The 25,536-nt window shown below is 40.0% G+C and overlaps 1 protein-coding gene across 1 annotated transcript in view; it reads right to left on the bottom strand.

Annotated features, from left to right (window-relative positions):
• Positions 1-658: 658 nt before the first annotated feature.
• Positions 659-25,536, bottom strand: part of IMPG2 (interphotoreceptor matrix proteoglycan 2) — a 95,783-nt gene continuing 70,905 nt past the window's right edge. The window contains exons 12-18 of the mRNA XM_077994124.1: positions 17,735-18,038; positions 15,457-16,721; positions 14,611-14,830; positions 4,722-4,932; positions 2,925-3,113; positions 1,344-1,554; positions 659-841 (exon numbers count right to left, since the gene is read on the bottom strand). Of these exons, the coding sequence (XP_077850250.1) occupies positions 758-841; positions 1,344-1,554; positions 2,925-3,113; positions 4,722-4,932; positions 14,611-14,830; positions 15,457-16,721; positions 17,735-18,038 (2,484 nt within the window). The 3' untranslated portion in view covers positions 659-757. The remainder of the gene's footprint in view (positions 842-1,343; positions 1,555-2,924; positions 3,114-4,721; positions 4,933-14,610; positions 14,831-15,456; positions 16,722-17,734; positions 18,039-25,536) is intronic.

The following is a 25,536-nucleotide window of genomic DNA, read 5'->3' as shown; positions in this document are numbered from 1 at the left end:
AAGAGGAGGACCAAATATCAATACCAAACTGTAATCCTACCCAATACACTCAGCTAATGCCCACGATGGCGTCTCTTCAAGATAGTTTATTTTGTAACCTATGTCTAGTTATGGATTCTGGGAACAAAGAAAAAAATTACAGACATTTGCCCAAAATGCATCCTGAGAAAAGCAAATAGGAAAATTAAGATTAACTTGATAGAGGCAAGAGATACAGTTTAACGAGATTTGTAATTCAAAGCATACTGAAAAGTGTCTACAGAAATGGAATTGAGGGCATACGTTGCAATATGTGAGGACTTAAAATGTTCTTCAAAGGAACTATCGATGAAAAATATTTTATGGCATCACATCAGTCAGATCACTGGTGAGATCTATGATAACAAGAGAGAAAATATGAAAAGACTATGTGTAGTCCAGGCATCTCTAGTCCAAAACAGACTTAGTTTTACAGTTTATCTGCCACTGGCTATCACTGTCATCTTGAAGGGACATGTAAGGGACAAGTAAGTCCCTTCATGTCTCCAAGATTTCATTTCCTCAAATAAGAAACACCCAATTTTACAAAGCCCTTATAAGGAATAAATGAGATAATCTGTGTGGACATGCATAAACTTCGAAGAACTCAACAAATGTTGGTTATCACCGAGACTCCTGTCACATGGACAGGAAATTCTGTGCTCACTCAGGTGTGGGCAAACTGTTCTAGGGCAAACTGTTCAGTCTGCAGGTTGGAGTAGGGGGCTGTTCCAAAAGCTTACACTTGTTGCTCTTTCACAAAAGCTGCAAACTCAGGATCATTGGCATACAGTTCCAAAACTCTCATTCTCTCTTGAATTTCCTTAAACAAAAAAGAAATAATAGGCCACACATTGCATCAGAAAAACCTCAACAGCCTTTTAAAAGGAGTTCTACTTTTCATAAGGAATTGTTACATTCTGGGCTATTCAGGAGTGTGCTATAAGAAAGAATTACACTTCCAGAGAAATGGAAGGATCTACATACACTCCTCTGGATATTACACGTCCTGCTCTAAATCAAACATATTTCTAAGGAAGAAAGGGAGGAAGGACAGAGTACCAGTTAATAGTGCAAAAAAAAAAAAGGCCATTGGGTGGGAAATAAGGTACTGCTCAGAATTTAATACTCAGTGCATATCATACTGACTGGGAGATATGAGATAAAAACCAATCACTAAATATTTTTTACACTTTCTGAAAGTCCATATGCATGCACACATACACTCACACACACCCCCACCCGCTACCCACCCACCCCCCACACACACACCAGCAGTAGCTGCAACAGCAACAGTACAGAAACATAAATGCAAAGTTTCCCACCTCTCTGGAAAGCTCACTGCTCTCATACATCTGCCTGATTTCTTCTCTGCTCAGCCCACCAATCATGTCTCCACTAGCAGAGCTGTAGAAGGGATGCTGAGGATAGGGTCCCTCATACTTCTCACATCCAGTCCTGTGACTTTTATACACAGGGTTGTACTTCACAGCATTCTCAATGGATGAGAGGCTGTCAGGCTGCCTGCTGAAGCCACTAAAAGAAAGATAAGATTGATTCAGCCTCCTGTTTGGATGCTCAACTATGTGGAAGACTATTTACCTGGGACAAGATTTCTCTTGGGGAAGAAAAATAGGTGCACTTTACACACATGGCAGGACGTAACTGTGAAAAATATCCAGATCAATCTCAAAAACTATTTGTCAGGTGTTATCATTATGATTTCCTCACATCCATGGCAAGTGCCCTGTGGACTTGCTCCATGTCGCATTCATCTTACTTGCCATAGCGCCTGGCATTCATAAATGTTGGGAACCATGTCTGCCAGTAGATGGTGCTTCATAAACTATAGCTTCATCATTCCCAGAGTTAAACACATTGAAAATCATTGTGTAGCCACGCAGCAAATCTGACTGAAATATAAATATTAGGGTCTAGGGGAAGCAGGGCCTCAATTAAATTCAACTCAGGTCTACACATATTTACCGAGCATTGATGATGTGCGTAGGACTGTTCTACACACTGGTGATAAAAATAATCTGTTATCTCTGCCCTAGATGAGGTTACAGTCTAATGAAAAGTCAGATACAATAAAAAGTATAATAACAATGATGGAGGTATGTCCCAGGTGCTCCAGGACTTAGCCAAGTTGATGGTGAGGGAAGGTAAACTAGACCTCAAGCTGTAGCTCTTACAGACTTCAGACGCACAGAAGCGAAGTACAGTGTGTGATTATGATCCTCGAATCCTTAGTCTAGCAAATGGACCAGGTTTCATTTCCCCATCGATAAAGCAACACTTAACAAAACAGAGAATGAGATTTCATTTATTGACAGACCCTTGCCTAGATTTAAAATCTGGCTTATTACCACTAGCATGAGCCAAAGAGGAGCAAGTTGTAACAGATCTGGTCCTCCCTGAAGGGAAATTCACCTCTTCTATCTCATCTCCATCTTGCTTCTCTAAATTCTTTCTGGCCATGAAATAGGCATTCTGGCCACACGCAACCATGCCTTTCCTCCAATGAGCCTTGAAGTTCATGCGTGCCTCCCTGACTTTGCTCATGCTCATTCAACCAGCTAGAAAGCATCCCCCCCCAAAAGTAGCAAATGCCTACTCTTTCTCTCCAGCAAATTACCACAGCTATCATTAAAACTTTTAAGACTCTTTCCCCAGGCAAAACTTATTTATACCTCATCTAGGCTCCTTAGCATCTTATTCTTAGTGCTACTTCTGTTTTTCTTCAATTTGGCACCCCTTTGAGGACAAGAACCATGTGTTTATTAAAATTCATAGCTCTCTTCCACCCACCCAGCTCCTTGTCCAATATTTGGCACCTGGTAAGTACTAAATAAATGTGTGAATGGAACATTGTATTCCATTAGAGAGCTCTTTTCCTTATTTACCTGAAGGGCCTCTCTCTTTCGCTCCTGTCATGGTGTGCTTGAAGAGTCCTGATGAAGAAGTAGATGATAGCAGAAAAGATGACAAGAAGTCCAACCACAGAAGCAATAGTGATGCCTATGATCACAGGCTCAGACACAAATTCCTCACAGTGCTTGCCTCGGTACCACCAGTTCTCACCCACACGGCACCTGCAACCAACAGTCACCAAGTCCGATATCTGAATCACTCTGTTCACACTGACAATTAACAGCAGAACCTTCTGAGGGACTAGGGGAAAGTGGAGAAATAAACGCTGACCATGTGAAGCTTCATAAAGAGTTGAACAGACAGGTTAAAAGATCATACAATTTAAGGCAGTGCATAAAGCCCAGCACAGACCTAGTAGGTCCTCAATGACTGTTTGAAAAAAAAACTGAATAAAAAGCTAAATAGGTTTAAGGAAAGTATTTTACTTAACATCCTTATTTATGGATAACCAAAAAACAAGCCTAGAAAGGAAAGTGACTGGCATTAGGCCATACAATTAGTCTGCTACAGAACTGGGTCTAAAATCCAGGCCTACAGACTCCCCATGTCCTTTCAGTACGCTAAAGATATCCTTCAAACCCTAAGGCCACGGGGAAAGGAAATCACTGCTTTTCTAGGTAATATTAATTTCTCTGGACATGAAGAGACTGTTTTTCTCCTTATAAACTTTATGCTTCTTCATGTAGAAGAGTCTGGATTATTTCTACTTATTTCCTGTTTCTGGCATCTATGCCAACGTTTGCTCATTTTGACCTTGCAAACGGTCCTCTATTTTGTGTTTCTCCTCCTTATTCTCAGCATCCTCTCCTCTTCAACCACGCAGTTTTGGTTGTGTGCGGTTAGAAAGTTGATTTGTTTGACTTTGTTTAAGGGGAGCGGGCAGATGACAGTCAGACTAACTGAACCTGCTCATCTTCTCATTGGTTCTACCTTTAGAAAATGGATCTCAGATGTACTTAAAGAAAAATATTTTTGTCACCACTTTGTAAACTTTAAATATTTGTTTTTCTTTATCTTTGAATGAATACTAAGTAGGAATAAGAGGTGCCCAAAACCTTTAAAAATATAATTCAAGTATAACAATAAAACTCATTTGCACATTCAGATATAGGGGAATGTGATCTTATGCCTAAACCTCATTTGAACACGTTGCCTTATTATCACCATTAAAAACTATAATACAAAGATCTCCATCTGCTCCAAGCACTCTCAGTAGGCCTTTTTTTTTTTTTTTTTTTTTTTTTGAGACGGAGTTTCAATCTTGTTGCCCAGGCTGGAGTGCAGTGCAGTGGCACAATCTCAGCTCACTGCTACCTCTGCCTCCCAGGTTCAAGCGCTTCTTCTACCTCAGCCTCCCAAGTAGCTGGGATTCCAGGTGCCTGCCACCACACCCAGCTAATTTTTGTATTTTTAGTAGAGATGGGGTTTCACCACGTTGGCCAGGATGGTCTCGATCTCCTGACCTCACGTGATCCACCCACCTCAGCCTCCCAAAGTGCTGGGATTACAGGCGTGAGCCACTGTATCTGGCCTGTAGGACATATTTAGACAATTTTTTTTTACAGTTCCCTAAGAGCATAAATTACCGATTTGAAATTCAGCCCTGTTAGACGACTCATCCTCACATGACAGTGAGATGGCTCCCATCTACTGCCTAGATATAACTTCTATAATGCATTCTATAATAAGTATCCTAAAATTATAGGTGCAGGCCCCTTTAGAGGAAATATCTATAGCCTCTAAAGCCAAAATCTGTAACTACAACATACCTACAAATGGCCCCGTGCCCAGGCATAATGTCACACTTTCCATCGTTCAGGCAGAAGTCAGGCTGTAGGTCACAGAGACTCTGACAGGGCCGTTCTTCCACACTCAGGTATCCAGGGAAGCATCTGCACTTTGCTTCTCCACTCCAGGGGTTGACCAGACACTCAGAAAATTCATTACAGGCCTGAAACTTGCAAGGGTTGGCTTCATCACCTAAAACATTAAACAAATAATAATGCAAGAAAATGCAAAACACAGAAATTCAGGTATACAAAGCCCCTCATCTAAAGTTCTCCCCCAAAGTATATGGGACAACCTCCTTCCAGAACCATTAAAGTATACCATCGCCACCAATACCACACACAAAAATTCTCACTCATCCTAGATTGATAAGCTTTTGTCAAATTTTTGTGCAACCCAGAGCCCAATCATAAAACCCTATGACCTATCTAAGCCTTAACATGTTTTACCTAGGGAGCATTGTAGAAGCTTTACAAATCCATGCCATGTAATTGTAGATCTAAGTTAAACACAATAGTAATTGTAGATCTAAATTAAACACAGTTTTCATGGACCATTCATTTCCACCAACCCCTACCTGCTGCAGTTGACCTCCACTCTATATATACACTGCTACACGCCTTGCACAACACTGAGAACAGGAATGGGGAGAGAGAGCTCAAAAGATAACTGGCAGGAGCCTCAGGGATTGGTATAGCCCAATAAGAGCAGCCTAGGAGCAGTCAAGATTTGTGAGAATCAACGTTAGGAAAATAAGTCAGCCCTGCACCTCCTAAGGCCATTTCCAACAAAATATTTTTGCCTTCAAACTTAATTTTTCATTGATAGGGTGAGGGAAAATGACTATTTTTAAAAACTAATTAGGATAGTAATCAGTCAAAAAAGACTTAAGACATTGACCATGAATGGACCTTCCATCCTGCCACAATTCCCTCATGTTCTTCACTGGTCAATGGTAATCTGTGAATGGTAAGTGGGCAAATGGTGACACAGACATTGAAAACAGGGGAAATAGGTGGAAATGATCCATAGACTCATCTGTATTAAAAAGTATAAAGTTTAGCTAGAAAGCTATAGGGAATAAAAAGAAATAGCATAGTCTCTCGGTTTCCAAAAATAATGGAAGGATCTATATACATCATGTTTTGAAAAGCAATGATTTCCTTGCTGCTCTGGAAATTGAAGACAATTTTGCACAAGTCTCTGCCCTTGGAGTTTGGAGGATCACTGAAGTTGATCTCCTTTGGCCTCATGTGGTAACGGAGGGAATGTACTGAGTTGAATAGTGTCCCCAGAAGTTCATGTCCATCCAGAACCTCAGAATGTGACCTTATTTGGAAATAGAGTATTTGTAGATGTAATCAAGTTAAGAAGAGGCCATACTAGATTAGAATGAGCCCTAATGCAATGATTGGTGTTCTTATAAGAAGAGGGAAATTTAGACACAGACAAAAACGCACAGGAAAGAAGCTATCTGTAGACAAAGGCAGAGATTAGAGTGATACACCTATAAGCTAAGGGATGCCAAGGATTGCTGGCAAACATCAGAAACCAGGAAAAGGTAAGGAAAGGGTCTTCCCTAGGTCTTTCAGAGGAAACAGGGCCTGGCCAACATTTTGATTTTGGACTTCTACCCTCAAGAACTGTGTGAGAATAAATTCCTGTTGTTTTAAGGCACCTAGTTTGTGGTACTTTGTTACAGCAGCCCTAGGAAACTAATACAGGGGACCACTGCCAAGATGCTCACATAACAGGAAAAACATACAAATGTATTGCCAGGTGGGAAATTTCTACAAGGGAACCACATGGCCAGATTTCACTGTATATTTCGTAAGTCTTCACATCTTTATCCTGGTATTCATTTTGTGACTTTGCAATCAGAAAATAATCTGATCCTTACCCATTGGTGAGGGATAGGAGTGTCTATAGGGGTGAGGAAGATGGTACTGCATAGCTCTCTTTTGTTAATGGAAGTTCAAGAGCTTCTGAGACACTGCATGTGAAAATAAGTTGGGCAAGAGTCAAGTCAATCTTGTCTCTAGCCAATCTTGAAAAAAAGTACTTTAATCTGAAGGCCTTTAACTAAAAACATAAGACTGAGTATCCCTTATCTAAAATTCTTGGAAGGAGAAGTCGTTTGGATTTCAAATTTTTTCAGATTTTGGAATATTTGCATTTACATAATGAGATATCTTGGGAAGGGAATCCAAGTCTACACAAAAAAAAACTCATTTATGCTTCACATATACCTTATACACATAGACCGAAGGTAATTTTTCACAACATTTTAAATAATTGTGTGCGTAAGACAAAGTTTGTATATACTGAACCACCAGAAACCAAAGAGATCACTGTTTCAGCCACCCATGTAGACAGTCTGTGGCTGTTCAGCATCACCATCACGCTGTGCGTGGAAAAACTGTATCACACTGCAAGGAATTGTGAGAGTCTTTTTTCCCCTGGGTCCTCTGAATAAACTGTTGTGCATCTGCATTTTGACTTCAGCCCATCACATGAGGCCAAGTGAAGACATTTACCCTTGTAGCATCACGTCAGTGCTCAAAAAGTTTCAGACTGGAGCATTTCAGATTTCAGATTTTCATATTAGGAATGCTTAACCACTATACATGTAGTAAAATAATTCTATTAAAAATTTTTGAAACTTTGTAACCATTCTGCAGGTATATGTGTCTGAGGTGAGAAAAATAGAGTCTATATTTTCTACACATTAGGAAAAAGATATAGCCACAGGAAAAAGATAAAATATAGCTTTTTGCTTCCAGGCCAAGAAGAAAGACAAAGCCTAATATTTTAATCATGTAAATAAAAGATTGTGGTTTCAAAGTGTCTTTCCACTCCTTTGTGCTGGTGAAGAAAGGGTGCCCAGGTAGCTGACTATATGTTAGGAAAAGTGCCTCAGTGATTCTATTGGGGAAACAAAGGTAGAGTTGGAGGTAAATTTAGGATGGGAGACAGGGATCTAAATTGTGGAATTAATTACATTCTGGTTTTCTAGAAGCAGCTTAAAAGAAGGATAGATGGGTCCAGAAAAACGAGAGCAGAGGAAAGATGTGAAGATGGTCTGGAAAGACAGCTTTATGGCCTGAGCAACATCATTGCTGGCTGGGTCCTGGGAAAAAAAGTTGGTCAGTAAGAGATGCCCTTGAGAGGGTGGCAGAGGAATTTTAGGATGGCTATGCCTAACTAATATTTTTAGGCCATCTGCCGTGCTGAGATAAAGCCTTCTCCATTACCTTTATACCATCAGCAAATGCCTGATAGAATCAACTGCCTTATGTTAGAGATGCTTTGAGCAGATCAAAAACAGGACTGTGATTTGCATTAGGTTAACACCACAAGAGTTGGGACTCATGTGAGATTGAAAATTCAGCAGAGGAAACTCAGAACTGGGGAGGATTAAGAGATATTTAAGTTCCCTAACAATGCCCAGAAATATTGAGGAGTTAGGGGAACGTAGATCCTGGTTTTATACTGCACAGGGTGGGGCTATGCCAGCTAATTGAATATTAAAAGTAAAGGCGAGCTTATAAACCTTGATGACATTGCACACAGCTGACATGTGAGTTACATACAAAACTGAAGTAAGGTGGTGGCTGCCAAGATGGCCAAATAGGAACAGCTCCAGTCCCAGAGAGATCAATGCAGAAGGTAGGTGATTTCTGCAATTCCAACTGAGGTACCCAGCTCATCTCATTGGGACTGATTAGACAGTGCGTGCAGCCCACAGTGGGTGAGCCAAAGCAGGATGGTGTGGTCACCTCACCCGGAAGTGCAAGGGGTTGGGGAACTCCCTCCCCTAGCCAAGGGAAGCCATGAGGGACTGTGCCAGGAGGAACAGTGCATTCAGCCCAGATACTATGCTTTTCCCACTGTCTTCACAACCCGCAGACCAGGAAATTCCCTTGGGTGCCTATACCACCACGGCCCTGGGTTTCAAGCACAAAACTGGGTGGCCATTTGCACAGACACCAAGCTAGCTGCAGGAGTTTTTTATTTTTTATTTTTTGTTTTCATACCCCAGTGGCCAGCAAGACAGAACCATTTACTCCTCTGGAAAGGAGGCTGAAGCCAGGGAGCCAAGTGGTCTAGCTCAGCGAATCCCACCCCCATGGAGCCCAGCAAGCTAAGATCCACTGGTTTGAAATTCTTGCTGCCAGCACAGCAGCCTGAAGTCAACCTGAGGTGCTCGAGCTTGGTGCAGAGAGGGGCATCCACCATTACTGAGGCCTGAGTGGGTGGTTTTTCCCTCACAGTGTAAACAAAGCCGCCCGGAAGTTACAACTGGGCAGAGCCCACCACAGATCAGCAAAGCCTCGGTAGCCAGATTGTCTCTATAAATTTCTCCTCTATGGACAGGGCATCTCTGAAACAAAAGCAGCAGCCCCAGTCAGGGGCTTACAGATAAAACTCCCCTTTCCCTGGGACAGAGCACCTGGGGGAGGGGGCGGCTGTAGTGCAGTTTCAGCAGACTTAAACGTTCCTGCCTGCCAACTCTGAAGAGAGCAACCAATCTCCCAGCACAGCACTCAAGCTCTGCTAAGAGACAAATGCCTCCTCAAGTGGGTGTCTGACCCCCATGTCTCCTGACTGGGAGACACCTCCCAGCAGGAATTGACAAACACCTCATACAGGAGAGCTCTGGCTGGCATCTTGTGGGTACCCCTCTGGGACAAATCTTCCAGAGGAAGGAACAGGCAGCAATCTTTGCTGTTCTGCAGCCTCCGTTGGTGATACCCAGGCAAACAGTCTGGAGTGGACCTCCAGCAAGCTCCAGCAGACCTGCAGCAGAGGAACCTGACTGTTAGAAGGAAAACTAACAAACAGAAAGGAATAGCACCAACATCAACAAAAAGGACGTCCAGACACAGAAACTCCATGTGAAGGTCACCAACGTCAAAGACCAAAAGAAGATAAATCCACAAAGATGAGGAAAAACTAGCATGAAAAGGCTGAAAATTCCAAAAACCAGAATGCTTCTTCTCCCGTAAAGGATCACAACTCCTTGCCAGCAAGGGAACAAAACTGGACGGAGAATGAGTCTAATGAAGTGACAGAAGTAGGCTTCAGAAGGTGGGTAATAACAAACTGCTGCAAGCTAAAGAAGCATGTTCTAACCCAATGCAAGGAAGCTAAGAACCTTGAAAAAAGGTTAGAGGAATTGCTAACTAGAATAACCAGTGTAGAGAAGAACATAAATGACCTGATGGAGCTGAAAAACACAGCATGAGAACTTTGTGAGGCATACACAAGTATCAACAGTGGAATCAATCAAGCAGAAGAAAGGATATCAGAGATTGAAGATCAACTTCATGAGATAAAGCATGAAGACAAGGTTAGAGAAAAAACAATGAAAAGGAAAAACAAAGGCTCCGAGAAATATGGGACTATGTGAAAAGACCAAACCTACATTTGATTGGTGTACCTGAAAGTGACGGGGAGAATGGAACCAAGTTAGAAAACACTCTTCAGGATATTATCCAGGAGAGCTTCCCCAACCTAGCAAGACAGGCCAACATTAAATTCAGGAAATACAGAGAATACCGCAAAGATACTCCTCGAGAAGAGTAATCCCAAGACACATAATTGTCAGATTCACCAACGTTGAAATGTAGGAAAAAATGTTAAGGGCAGTCAGAGAGAAAGGTCGGGTTACCCACAAAGGGAAACCCATCAGACTAACAGCGGATCTCTCTGCAGAAACCCTACAAGCCAGAAGAGAGTGGGGGCCAATATTCAACATTCTTAAAGAAAAGAATTTTCAACCCAGAATTTCATATCCAGCCAAACTAAACTTCATATGCAAAGGAGAAATGAAATCCTTTACAGAGGAGCAAATGCTGACAGATTTTATTACCATCAGGCCCGCCTTACAAGAGCTCCTGAAGGAAGCACTAAATATGGAAAGGAAAAACTGGTACCAGCCACTGCAAAACATACCATATTGTAAAGAACATCGACACTATGAAGAAACTGCATTTGCTAACGGGCAAAATAACCAGCTAGCATCATACTGACAGGATGAAATTCATACATAACAATATTTACCTTAAATGTAAACAGGCTAAATGCCCCAATTAAAAGACACAGAGTGGCAAAATGGATAAAGAGACAAGACCCATCTCACGTGCAAAGACACACATAGGCTCAAAATAAAGGGATGGAGGAATATTTACCAAGCAAACACCAAACACCAAAAGCAATGGCAACAAAAGCTGAAATTGACAAATGGGATATAATTAAACTAAAGAGCTTCTGCACAGCAAAAGAAACTATCATCAGAGTGAACAGGCAATCTACAGAATGGGAAAACATTTTTGCAATCTATCCATCTGACAAAGGGCTAATATCCAGAATCTACAAGGAACTTAAACAAATGTACAAGAAAAACACAAACAACCCCATCAAAAAGTGGGCAAAGGATATGAACAGCCACTTCTCAAAAGAAGACATTCATGCAGCCGACAAACATATGAAAAAAAGCTCATCATCACTGGTCATTAGAGAAATGCAAATCAAAACCACAATGAGATACCACCTCATGCCAGGTAGGATGTCGATCATTAAAAAGTCAGGAAACAACAGATGCTGGAGAGGATGTAGAGAAATAGGAATGCTTTTACACTCCCACTTTTGTTGGGAGTGTAAGTTATTTCAACCATTGTAGAAGACAGTGTGGCGATTCCTCAAGGATCTAGAAGTAGAAATACCATTTGACCCAGTGATCCCATTGCTGGGTATATACCCAAAGGATTATAAATCATTCTACTATAAAGACACATGCACACGTACGTTTATTGTGGCACTATTCACAATAGCAAAGACTTGGAACCAACCCAAATGCCCATTAATGATAGACTGCATAAAGAAAATGTGGCACATATACACCATGGAGTACTATGCAGCCATAAAAATGGATGAGTTCATGTCCTTTGCAGCGACATGGATGAAGCTGGAAACCATCATTCTCAGCAAACTAACGCAGGAATAGAAAACCAAATATTGCATGTTCTTACTCAGAACTGGGAGTTGAACAATGATAACATATGGACACAGGGAGGGAAATATCACACACAGGGGCCTGTCAGGGGTGGGGTGCTAGGTAAGGGATAGCATTAGGAGATATACCTAATGTAGATGACAGGTTGATAGGTGCAGCAAACCACCATGGCACGTGTATACCTATGTAACAAATCTGCATGTTCTATACATGCATCCCAGAACTTAAAGTATAATAATGATTAAAAAAAAAAACTGAATTAAATGTATTTATTGTAATTCTCTTTATTTTTTATTTTTTTTAGAGACAGGTTCTCACTATGTTGCCCAGGCTAGAGTGTAGTTGTGTGATCACAGTTCATTGTAATCTCAACCTCCTAGGCTCCAGCAATCTTCCCACCTCAGTCTCCCAAGTAGCTGGAACTACAGGCACATGCCACAATGCCCAGCTAATTTTTAAGTTTTTTTGTGGAGATGGAGACTCACTATGTTGCTTAGGCTAGTCTCAAACTCATGGCCTCAAGCAATCCCTCTGCCTCAGCCTCCTAAAGTATTGGGATTATGAGTGTGAGCCACAGCACCAGGCCTGTAATTCTGTTTAAAAAGAAGTAGATTGACTTTTGCAAAAGTTTTATAAATCATAACTGTTCGCATTTGTGTAGTTAGTCAAATGCTTTATATATACTACTTGTTTAATGCTTAAAATAGTCTCATAAAATACAGAGGCCAGGCAATATTACCCCCATTTAATATATGAGGAACTAAGGGTCAGGGAAGCCCATCTTGGGTCACACAAATAATAAATGGTAAAGCAGAAGCAAGAAATCATTCCTTACAAATTATAATTAATTGCCTCTTCCACTATATCACATGACAAAGAATGTGCAAATGGCCTTAGAGAACTCAATTGGCAAGAGATTTGCATATGAAGGATTCATGAAACCATTTTCTTCACTTTCAACGAGTAATGATTCTTAAGTTCACTTCGTTCCTAAAGAATAGGGCTGACTTTCAAACCAGTTTGAGATTAAAAGGCACTGGAGAAATACAAAACCAGACATTCCGTCTTACTCCTCAAAACCTCTGTCCTCTGGTATGTAGAAGGGAAGGAAGAACAAAAGTTCACATTTCAACAGTGTTCTCTGCATCCAAGGCTTCAAAATAAAAGCAATGATTCATTTCATTTATTCACAGTATTTTTTAGTACCTTCTGTGTTCAAGACACTATGCTAAGTTCTGGCTAAAAAGTAGTTAATAAAACAAACACATTCTCAGTTCTTGTAAAAAGCTCATCTGGAAAAAATAGCCATTAAGCAACTATGCACATCAATTAACATTGTTACAATGATGATAACTCTCTAGAGGAAAGAACATTGTACTATTAATATAAAAACTGACAGGAAAGACTCAGTCTAGACCACAGGTAAGTCAATGAAAAAAGTCCTGAGGAAGTGACATTTGAACTGAGGCACATGGGTGAGCAGGAGTCAGTAAGAAGGCAAAAGTGGACAGTGTGTGCAAAGGCTTTAAGGCAAGAAGAAGGTTTTGTATCTGAGTAACAAAAAACAAGCTGGTTTGACTAGAACATGTTGAGCAGAGGTTAGTTACATTGGATATCGGGGAAGAAAATGGGGACAAGGCCTTGTGGCTACTGAACCAGACAGCCCTTCAAGAGTACCATGTCTGCCTTATGGAGGATGGATAGGAGGAGGAGCGTGAGAGGATGTGGGGAAACTGGTCCAAAGGAGAGATCTTGGTGATTTGGATGGAGTCGTAGCAATGGAGATAGAGAAAAGAGCATGAATTTGAGATATTCTTAGAATTCAGAATCAATATAAGTTTGGTGAGTGACTAAAAGTTCCAGGTGTTAGGAACTGAGGTATCAAGGATGACTTCTCTGGCCAGGTGCGGTGGCTCACACCTGTAATCCCAGCACTTTGGGAGGCCGAGGCAGGTGGATCACCTGAGGTCAGGATTTCAAGACCAACCTAGCCAACATGGAGAAACCCCGTCTCTACTAAAAATACAAGAAATGAGCCAGGCGTGGTGGCAGGCGCCTGTAATCTAAGCTACTTGGGAGGCTGAGGCAGGAGAATTGCTTGAGCTCAGGAGGCAGAGGTTGCAATGAGCCGAGGTCATGCCATTGCACTCCAGCCTGGGCAACAAGAGCGAAACGCCACCTCAAAGAAAAGAAAAGAAAAGAAAAGAAAAGAAAAGAAATTTTTTCAGGTTTCCAGTTTAAGTAGCTGAGTAGATAAAGCTTACATTTATGGAAAGAGATAGAGAAGCTGAGAGAAAGAGTAGATACAGCTGGAGAGTGGTGAGATATGGAAAAGAAGAACTCACTCACAGCTATCTTAAATTTGATATACACAGAATACATCCAAGTGGAGACTGTCAAGTAAGTAGATATTGATTCTGGAGGTTATGAGAGATGTTTGATCTGCGTAAAAAAATGTGGAGAGTTATTGACATTTATATAAGGCTTAAGACGATGGAAATGGATGCAAAAGCTTAAAGGGAAGAAGGATCAAACCTTGCAGGTGACAACACGAAGGCATAGCAAGAACAGATCCAGTAGGTAAATAAAAACAAAAGCCAGATGCAGTGGGTAGAAAAGGGAATGGAGGTGGAATAGTAAAGTAAAATGTTTGGAGGATGTTTTGAAAAGGGAGTGGTGTTGATGCTCTTGGGAGAAATATTTTACTAGTTATCAAGATGTGGAAGATTTGTCTGACATAGTACTCTTTTTTCCTACGAGTATTGGATTCACCTTAACGCAATGAGGAAGAAAACACACAAGAATAATCACGGGATTCTACTAAGAAACCACCATGCTAGGCAATATCATACCTGATTCCACATCAAGAGAGTATTTATCAATAGCCAAGTTCATGGTATTGTAGGCAGCGGTACAAAAATCTTCCAGAATCATGTACACCGCAGTGTTGACATTAGGAGGGACAGAATTGGCAAACTTCATTCGGCTGTTCACCACAATGCTGCCATTTCTGAAGTTGAGGATTTCTAAGTTCTGGAATCCCGTGAGATTTGACTGGAGATAAGGAACCAGCTACAACACACAAAAAGTGGTAAGTTTATTGACGGCGTTTCACATTTTGTTCAATACATACCCAAACAAAACAAAACAAAACAAAAACACAGGTAAGACCCTGCCTCACTTTTCCTAATTGTATTTTATCTACATTTAAACTGTTAATTAACAAAAGTATAAATTAGGAATGATTTGACAGTATAAACTAGAAATGCTATGCGATTTTCATAGTGATATTTAGGAATCCCATGGAATTCATACATAGTTTTAGACACTCAGAGAGTTTATTCTCTGTTTCACTGAAGGATCCCAACAGTGAAGGCGACATAGGTACCCACAAAACATTAGCTTCACAATAAAATGTGAAAAGAAGTGTCAAACTTATTGTAGTCCCATAATTCATGAAAACAATCTTCCTTGTAAATTATCACATCATTCTCATGCCACTTTTGTGTTTTCCATTTCTTACATGTCTTACTGTTTTCTTTCCAACCCTAGGCCATGATACTATTTGTGAATGATAGGAAATGAATGTTCACAGCAGATCACACTTTCCCTGGCTCAGACTTTGTGTGCTAGAGGGGAGGAGGAGTGGGTCATACACGATTATTCACTAGCGCCCATGTTTCACTTTTTGTGCTTACCAATTCTAAGAATCTTTGCTCCAGGGCTTTATACTCCAAAGAGTTCTTATTAAACAGATCTTCTGAAAACATCATGTTAGTCACTCGGAGGCTGAAGAAAACCACCAAAGCTCCTGAAGTCTGGGTATAACTCAAGTCATCTCCTCCTTCTGTGGGCCAAGCCACACTAACCATCTCTGTGGAGTGAACACTTGTAGACATTTCCACATAACTACCAACCTTGCCATTTTGCTCTTGGACTAGCTCAGGCTGATAGTAATCTGTGCCTATCCGGTCCAGTTCTAATGAAATATCCTGTACACCCATAATTACTTCATCCTCTAGCAGGGTGGAGATTGTGGTTGGAGGCAATTTGGTAGACTGTGTCACAGAAGCTTTCAACCAGAGTCTGTCAGTACTCTGTGGTGTACTTGCCAATGTGTCTCTGGACAATTTCTCTAGGGAAGAAGTTCTTGTCGAAACTCTCTCTGATTCTGGCAATATAGTCCACAAAGGTTGCATATCTGGCTTTACCATTGAAACCTCGCTGTCAAACCATTCATAGTTGGATGACTCGGTAGTTTGTTCCGTATCCTCCCTTAGGATGGCATCTGCCTGATCTGATATTTCAGTAGAGGCAGAGATTGCTACAGATGTCAGTATAAGAGGTGCTTTGGTAACTGAGTAATCATCAACACCAGATACTTCTGATATGTGCTTGGGGAGGGTTAGAGATGCAGATTCAGTTGCAGTATCTGCGAAGATGGGCACAGCAGGCCCACTAAGAGGCTCTTCCTCTGGGAAGTGTGTGGATCTATCATCATGTTCATATTTTGAGTGCTTACTAATTTGGTCTGTGGAATCCATTTTGTCAACTAAAACTAGCTTCTCGTCTTCAATCTCAGCTGGCAAAAGTGAATCGTCATCTTCAAGCCATGGCTTGGACAGCGGTTCAGTGCTCTTCTCTGATGAAGTCTCACTCCATGGCCAAGTAATCAGATCTACTTTTTGCCCTGATCCTGAACCTAAACCACTGTCAAGTATTAACTCTTTTTCCATGGATGCATCTGGCAGGAAAGGGCTCACTTTTAATTGATCTTTGACTTTGGAGGTCAAGGAGTCCAAGCCAAAAGGTATAGAAGAGGTCAGATACGGTGAAGATGTTAAGGACACATCAGAGTCTTCCATGGATGGTATTGTTTCTTTTGGCACAGGTTGAGTGAATGAACTTGAAGGCAATGAATCAATAGAAAGAAAATCTTCTGACTCTTCAACATTGGCTAATCCTAAAAATAAAGTTTTCCATTAATTAATCTACAGAGTTGCCAAAATATATTCCTAGTTCTTCTAGTTCTTCTAATAAAATTAGTTTCCTATTTTTTCCCTGTGAAGTTAACAGGGGCAATTGTTGACTTTTGTTTTTCTATATCTAGCAAACAAAAGGAAGATCTGATAACATGTTTGTAATATGGGACAGTCACTCATGAATATTATCTCCTTCTCGAGGATGACAAGACCTTGACTATTGAAATAATCTTCAAACACTTGTTTTTTTTAATTCCATGAAAATAAAGAACTGCTAGTAGTAATTTTGATTTGAAAAAATCCAGCAGTCATTTAGGAGGAAAATTCCCTGAACATTGTGTTTCTCTTTGAATTCTCATTTTCCCTGTTATGTTTATTGTCTATTATCCTTCAGATTCACCCAATATTCACAATCCTGAATTCATTATTTATATATTTGCTCATCTTCCTCTTTTCACATGTAAACTCCATTTCTAAGTCACATTTATTTTTCCTCTCCTCCACAACATCTAGATCATCTATTTCATTTTCACTTCTTTATCTCTGCTGTGGCTGCCATGATTTAGTTTCTTCCCTTCACAATACTACTACAAGCAAGAATCTTTAGACTTGGCCCCCACAACTAATTGTATTATAACCCAGTTGAATAATCTTCTTTGATACTATTTATTACTCCAATATTTAAGTAAAGTGGTTATTTAATAGTAGTAGCAGTCATTTAACTAAACTATATACCCTTCGATATGACCTTCAAAATATCTGTTAATTGATCCCCACCCCAGTTCCCCAAGTTTATTTCTTATTATTTACCTATTTGGACTCTCCATTCCAACAAATTAAATTTGATTGTTTCCTCTCACAAACAATTTTACCAAGACATTTTACCCCTAATGAATACTACTATGTTTTTTTCATAGCCATAGTCTCTTCCTCTCTCTAAAAACCCTGTCATCAGATACAACAAGAAGTATGAAAAGCGATTAAAGTTTCTCACCATCTTCTACCAAGTGAGATCCAGAAGTCCTTTCCTCAGAAGCCACAGGCAAGCCAGTCTGAAGCACTGCCGGGGTGACAGAATGAAGAGTCAAGCTGCTAACCTCTAAAACCTCTGGGGAAGAACTGAGGCCCATCTTCGAGGGAAAGGCTAATTTGTGTGTAGACACTAAATCACCCAAAGGACTTTCTGACCAGAGTTCCCTGCCAGTGGCTGAGGGAGGACCAGAGCTGAAATCAAGTGGTGGAATACTGCTGGTGGTGGATTCATCTGCTGAGGGCCATGCAGCTTGAAAGGTATTATCCTGGGGGGAAAAAAAGGCTAAATCATATCATAGATAAAAGAAACATATAAAAAGTGATTTTAAATACCACCTATCTGTCTATATTCCCAGATTTTCTAGGGACAAGGAGGCAGTGTATTAATAGTATTGGGAGTAGGGGGAGACATGGGCTCCAGAATCAAACAGATTTATAGTCAAATTCCAATATCTAGAGAAAAACTATATCATCTCTCACCTGAAAAGGAAGGACAGATGAGGTAACATATTTTAAAGCCCTCAAACAAAATGAATTTATGAGAGAACATGTTTTTTTTTTTCTTTAGATGGTTCATTTTCCTCTGTGTTTTTAGCTTAAATGACTTTAAATACATAGAAGTTACTGTTATCTGTAACTTGTTGGCAAAGATCTAAGTCCATTGCCCACAGCAGGAAAGAACAACTGGCAATTTTATTCATCGTTCTGAAAAGATAATTAGTTAATGAAGGCCCTCTAGTTTGGTCAGAAATGTCACCACAACAAAATGTAGTCTGGTTACCTCAAATGAATAGCCACTCCTGTAAAATGGTATCACACTTATGAAACATAAACAATTTCCTCTTTCTAGTGATATTTTACTAATGTACTACTAATCTTATCTTAAAATGTAGTTCAGAAATGGAGAAGTATACAGAAACACAAACCTTGAACATGTTAATTATTTAATTTTATGAAGAACTGTCTATGTAAATGTACAATAATCAGCCAGCCACAGTGGCTCACGTCTATAATCCCAGCACTTTGGGAAGCTGAACCAGGAGGATCGCTTGAGGCTAGGAGTCCAGTCCGGGTAATATAACAAGACCCCATCTCAACAACAACAAAAAATTAGCTTAGCCAGGCATGGTGGCACACACCTGGAGTTCTAGCTACTTGGGAGGCTGAGGGAGGAGGATCACTTGATCCTGGGAATTCAAGACTACCGTGAGCTTTGATCAACCCACTGCACTACAGCCTGGGCTATAGAGCAAGACGTCGTCTCAAAAAAAAAAAAAAAAGTTTAACAATACTGCTAAGAGGTAAAATGGCCACGGTATTTGGCAGGAGTTTATATAATTTATTCTGGATTCTGAATAACAAAGATAGAGAAGTACAATCCACATGGAAAAAACTCATAAAATATATCCTGGATATATGAAAACTGAAAAAGGAAAAGAGAAAAGAACAATCCTTTTCAGTCCTAAGAAGGTATTTGAGGTCGGGTGTGGTGGCTCACGCCTTTAATCCCAGCACTTTGGGAGGCCAAGGCAGGTGGATCACCTGAGGTTAGGAGTTCGAGGTCAGCCATGACCAACATGGAGAAACCCCATCTCTGCTAAAAATACAAAATTAGCTGGGTGTGGTGGCACATGCCTGTAATCCCAGCTACTTGTGAGGCTGAGGAAGGAGAATCACTTGAACCTGGGAGGCAGAGGTTGCGGTGAGCCAAGATTGCACCATTGCACTCCAGCCTAGACAATGAGAGCAAAACTCCGTCTCAAAAAAAAAAAAAAAAAAAGATATTTGAATCACATGGAAGCTTTTGAAAAACACCAATTCCCAGGGCTGACACTCAGAAATGTTAACTTAATTGGTCTGGGAGGAGAACCTAGACATGGGTACTTGTAAAAGTTCTCTAGTAGAGGAAATGGCTGGATCATGTTCTGGGCATAATATTCCAGCCTGTGTTTCTAATATACTTCTTCAGTTGCTAAATGATTTTATTTCTTATCAACTGGAACCTTTAAGAAATTTCCCATATTTATAAGTCTATCAAAAGACTAGAATTCATGTTATACCTATGAACAAAACGAAAACTACGAATAAGAAATGCTGAATCTAACCTCCTCCCCCCACTCCAGGAGACTCCTATCAGCAATAGTAAATTTGCACTGACAGTCTCAACCCTAATATGCTTTTTGAACAAAGCACACAGTTTTAGGGTGGCTAACTAGAGTTCAGTCTATGGCCATGAAATAAAACAGAACATACTGGCCTATGAAGACAGCTAACCCAAAACAAGGTGATATGGTTTGACTGTGTCCCCACCCAAATCTCGAATTTCCACATGTTGTGGGAGGGACCTGGTGGGAGGTGATTGAATCATGGGGGCAGGTCTTTCCCATGCTGTTCTCGTGATAGTGAATAAGTCTCATGAGATATGATGGTTTTATAAAGGGGATTTTCCCTGCACAAGCTCTCGGCTCTTGTCTACCACCATGTGACATGCGCCTTTCACCTTCTGCCGTAATTGTGAGGCCTCCTGAGCCACGTGGAGCTGTAAGTCCATTAAACCTCTTTCTTTTGTAAATTGCCCAGTCTCAGGTATGTCTTTATCAGCAGTGTGAAAACAGACTATTACACAAGGCCTAATTAGTCTTTTATGCTTTATCTTCACAGTGCCCCTTGTCTCTCTGTCAAAGAGCTGTGTGAGAAGGCTTTGAACTATACACTCTCACAGTCACAGATGGGGGACCATGAGGCAAGAAACCACCAGGCGTGTCCTACTTTGTCCCTTCCTCTAGTGACAAATGCACAGGAAAGATGGTAATAACAGAAGGTCATTGGTTCTATACAGAGTTACCCACAGTTTCATCTACCATCTTTAAACTAAAAGCACTCTGTCAAACAATCTAATTTTCTTTTGTGGAACTCAGTTACAACATCACTTCCTGCCTTGTCCATGTGTTTTCATTGGTTCCTATTTTAAGTGGGTCACCATGCTGATTCTTCTGTATTTGTCACCACCACTTCAGATCCTTCTCTTCCTGCCCTCTGCCCTAGGAGGCTGACCCTGTGATCTGCACCACCCTTGCAAATGCTGCCTTGCATTTGTTTTCTGTTTCAGTTTGGCCAACGGGAAGCATAAGCAGATCAAAGGACAGGGGGAAGAGAGGTCAAGGTATGTCTTCCCTGCTTCCTCCAAGCCTCAATACTATGTGTCTAGCATAGTTGTGCTTCTCCCTCCACAATTACAGCTCCAGCTGTCCATGGGCTCTGGTAACAGCATTTCCTCCCCTTCCTCTGTAATCCAGTGGATGGTAGTGGTAATTGCTTCCCACTGTTGTTAGTCTCTGCATACCTCAACATTCTTTTTATGCTCCCTTAAGCCTATCCACATCTCCATTAGTAGATTCTTCTAGATGATTCTGTTACTGCTGAGACCCTGGATGAGTGATATTATGCAAAGGTGCCATCGTTTTATAATATACTTCATTTAAAAATCCATTCAAGTTTAAGTCATTTCTGTCAAAAAGTGTTAGACAATCCAAAATGAAATATAAATGCCCAGCAAATAAGGAATGAGAATCACTTAAAACAACAACATGAACCAAAAATGATATCATTCTGGCTAAATATAAATTTAGCCAGAAAATAAAAATCTGGAAAGGAAAAAGGAGAGTGATAAAAAGTATATGATGCAATGTTAGCCAACATTTTTGGCAATGTAGCTTTGGCTAAAAAAAAAAAAAAGAAAAGAAATAGAAGCAAGATATATCTAGGAATTAGACTGGAGTCTAATAACCAAATCTCCTGAATCTGTTGAAGTGAAATGTATGAGAGAAAAAGCAAAACATCTGTAAAGAAAGAGGAAGCCAGAGGCCATCATCAAATGACTAGATACAATTGCAAAACAACCTATAGAGAAAGAGAAAGATCTCAGGACACAAAATTCCCTCTTGGGGAATCTCCTAACAGAAGTGCACCTGAGGATAAGAAGACATGTTTCATGATTCAGGACAAAAAAAAGAAAAAGAAGATCTAATTGGAGAGATGACTTCTGGCATTTTTCTAGTAAACTTTAAGAGCATGCAAGTCTGGGCAACAGAGTAAAACTCTGTCTCTACAAAAAACATAAAAAAATAACTGGGTGCCTTGGTGCACTCCTATATTACATTCCTATAGTACTCTGGAGGCTGAAGCAGGAGGATCACTTGAACCCAAGGAGTTTGAGGCTTCAGTGAGCTATGATCACACCACTGCACTCCAGCCGGGGTGACAGAGCAATACACTATCTCAGAAAACACCATGCAATTACCAGGAGTAGAGTTAACCTTACATTACTCTATTCAGTAGAGGTGGCTTACAATTGCTGACCTGTGTGCAGAGTGCTCCTACATAACTTACCACCAAAGAGAATAAAGCTGGTTCATATTTCTGCCTAGAGGGTCTAAGTTATTCTGAGTCCTCACGAACAGAGATAGAGCAAGAGTTTATTTCCAGAGAAATGGAAGACAACAAATTAAAGTCCAGAAAGTGAAAGGCAAAAAAGTTAAGTAAAAACACCAGCTCTTGTCTTGCCAAAGGCTCGTGTGCTTTATGAGGCCATCCTTTGGCTTGTAAAAATCTTATGTTGGGAAGAGGGGCTGAGCATGCACATGTATGTGAACATAACAAAATTATCACATTTTACACTTAGAAGGACTCAAGAACACATGTAGTATAACCATGCCTATTAAAGAGAGGGAACTGAGGATCATAGAAGTGAAATGCTCAAGGACACACAAAAAAAGAGAAAAAAAAAACAGACTGGCAGCAGCCAAGTCTCTAGATTTCTCAGTGCCAGTGCTTTTCCCACTAACAGCTATTCATCCAGAGGTCTCTACAAGTGTATATTCCCAAGTGGTAAAAGGATTCTCAGAGGAGAAACTAGAGCAAACAGACTTGGCAGTCCATGTGCTCATTTGGGTTAACATATTCCACAGGTTTATACAACCCAGGTCAACACAGATGGAGGGAGTGTGGGCAGCCATCTCCTAATATTTATCTGCTCTATGGGATATGGAGGCTGTTTACATAGAAAAAAAGTTTCTAGCCTTCCCCTTTATTTTTCTAGGACTGAAAATTACATTTGTAGTCAGGGAAAAGAAGGCCATTTGCTCAATACCAAGTTCTGTTCTTCAATAAAGTAGTTACAATGATGATGATCATTCCATAAGAGGGAATTAACTTTATTCCTTTTAATTATATAAAACTACTTCCAGATATGTGTTAAAGTTACTCATATATTCTTGCAAATTCCAAATGTACTTTACAAAAAAACTCAAGTGAGATAGCTTAAGCCCTTCAAGCCATGCTTAAGAAATTGAGTTTTATCAGATGGCGCGCATAACCTGACACACCTTAGGAAAGCAGCTGAATCCTCAACGAAAAAGAAATCCTCAAGCAGTAATATACCGTTTCAGGGTATCTGTAAACAAAATGCCTTTTCACTTCATAAAAAATTAAAAGTGAAACAATATATAAAATCTTTTCAAAAGTCAAGTCACAGACAACATAAAATGTGAAAGTAAACAACTTGACTTTTCAAATAAAGAAGAAAGACCATCCCTTCCAAATAAGTATTCCCTAAAAACTGGCATGGCAATGAAGCTTTCTTATACATTTTGAAAAGTTAACACATACATGCCAGGAATAGCCCTTCATTAATTTTTCTATCCATAGATGTTCCCATAGTAACAAATTTAACTTATGCTTTCTTTCAGTTCAGTGTAGTATATTGACAACTGTATTATATTGGCCAGTTTCATTTCTGCTACTGCCAATTGTTAAAAGCTTGTTAGTCCTAAAGAAAGCATACTGTACAAGTGATTTTCCAAGTCAGGGTGCCAGAAAGGTGTCAAATTCCATTTCCCAACATTCCTAGCTCTAAAATAACATTTTTTTTTACTCTTTGAATAAAGCCTTTATTACTAATAATAAAAACAATAAAATGATTAGTAATATAATTATTGCAGCACTGTATATAAAATAATTTTTTAAAATAAAATCTAGGGGGGGAACCCACCTCACTTCTATGGTAGAGTAAAATCTTGCTAACAGTTGGCAAGGGTGTGAAGAAAGGGAGGGAAGGAATAAATTAAAAAGAAAGTAATAACTAGACATTTCTAATTAATCATTCCTTGTTTTCATGTCTTATCATCTCCCATTAACATTCTAATGTTTCCTTAAATTGTTAATGAATGCCCTACAGTAATCACTATTCAAAAAAGTAATGAGTTGGCATAAATGCAAATGAAAGCACTGCAACATAAATGAACAAGTGAGCCTACTGGTGCTTGCTATCATTAAGGGGCAGCCACAGCCAAGCTCCAGCCACTTTCTGCCACAAGGGAATATGAACTTAACAGTAGCAGATCTTCCTGGTATTCAAAAGAAGCCAGAAATCTGCATTTTTATGTAAAAATCTCCTAGTTTTAAAATATTGACTTATTTTTTTTTTAATTTGGTCCCAAGCTGCATGTCTATAGTTGGATCCAGCTAGTCTCCAGTTTACATGCTCTGGCTTATATAGAAATTCTCATCTTCACAATATAATTCTAAAATATCATCACAAAGCTTCTCCTGTGGTTAGAGAATGTGATTAAAAGCGGGAGAGTCGTGGTGCTGTCATCGCTCCCTGTACCCTGGATCGACCTCTAGGACAATGTCTGCATCACCTTGTTTAGAAATCTGTCTACTACCACCAGACTAGAAATTTTTGTAGGCAGAGCCACACCTTATTTGTCTTAGTTTCACAAGCGCTTGGCACATAGAAAGCACAAAACAAACATACTTGAATGAATGAATAAGTGAAGGAATAAATACACACCAAATGAATGTACTCTCTGTAAATCTCTTCTAATCTATTTTGTCCAATATGTAACTCAGTGAAAAGATTGTTTTTAGTAATTCTACATTGTAATAATGAGTTACTCTGTAACCTAGTAGAAGAAATGGCTGCAGAGATTAATGGTTACATGAATTAAGGGCAGGCTTTCTGAATTTCCATCACTCCATTAAAGTCGAGAAACAAGTAATTCAAATAGCTGATATGAGACAGAAAATAAATTTTCAGAGGGAAGAAAAGCAAGGAATGTCGATGAGAAGGGAGTCCCCTTACTGTTTCTATGTGATAACAAAAGATTCCTGTATTCATTGTAGACAGGTAATTCTGTAGTGGTTTGTGGTTGTAGATGTTATCATTGTTGTTTAAACTATGCTGTTTCTTTCCTACTGTATAACTCCCTACAAGTGAAGTGGCAAGTGGAGGTTTAAGGGGAAGAGGAATTCCTAATGCAGCTGGGTGGTAAGAACAAAAAGGAAAGTTCGTCCCATGCTGTTTCTATGCAAGCGGGAGTTTTCAGTCCAGGTTACTCGGAGGCCTGATTTAGAGTCCCTGTCATCCGTCAGCTAGCAGATATGCTTCTTTCTCTCCCTTCCGTACACACACTGTTCTATGTGCTTCACAGTGTAACCTTTTTTTCACTATAATCATTGAAACAAAAAATCTACGCTCTATACCTAGTACATCAATTTATCATCTTGGCTATAAAATCTATTTCTGGGTAACTCTCAGAGAACAACTCAGCGGGCACTTAATAGCTTAATTATCACCGAACAAGTAGGAACCATAAATAAGTTTTCTACCCTGTGTGGAGTTTGGCAATGCAGACTTTATTTCACCACTGCAGAAGGCTTAAATTTTCTGAACCAACACTTGGTACCTATGAGCTGACACCT

This window comes from Macaca mulatta, chromosome 2 (assembly GCF_049350105.2).
Source record: "Macaca mulatta isolate MMU2019108-1 chromosome 2, T2T-MMU8v2.0, whole genome shotgun sequence".
Lineage (NCBI taxonomy): Eukaryota > Metazoa > Chordata > Mammalia > Primates > Cercopithecidae > Macaca > Macaca mulatta.
The sequence above is the reverse complement of the archived record's forward strand: the minus strand, read 5'-3'. Positions and strand labels throughout refer to the sequence as shown.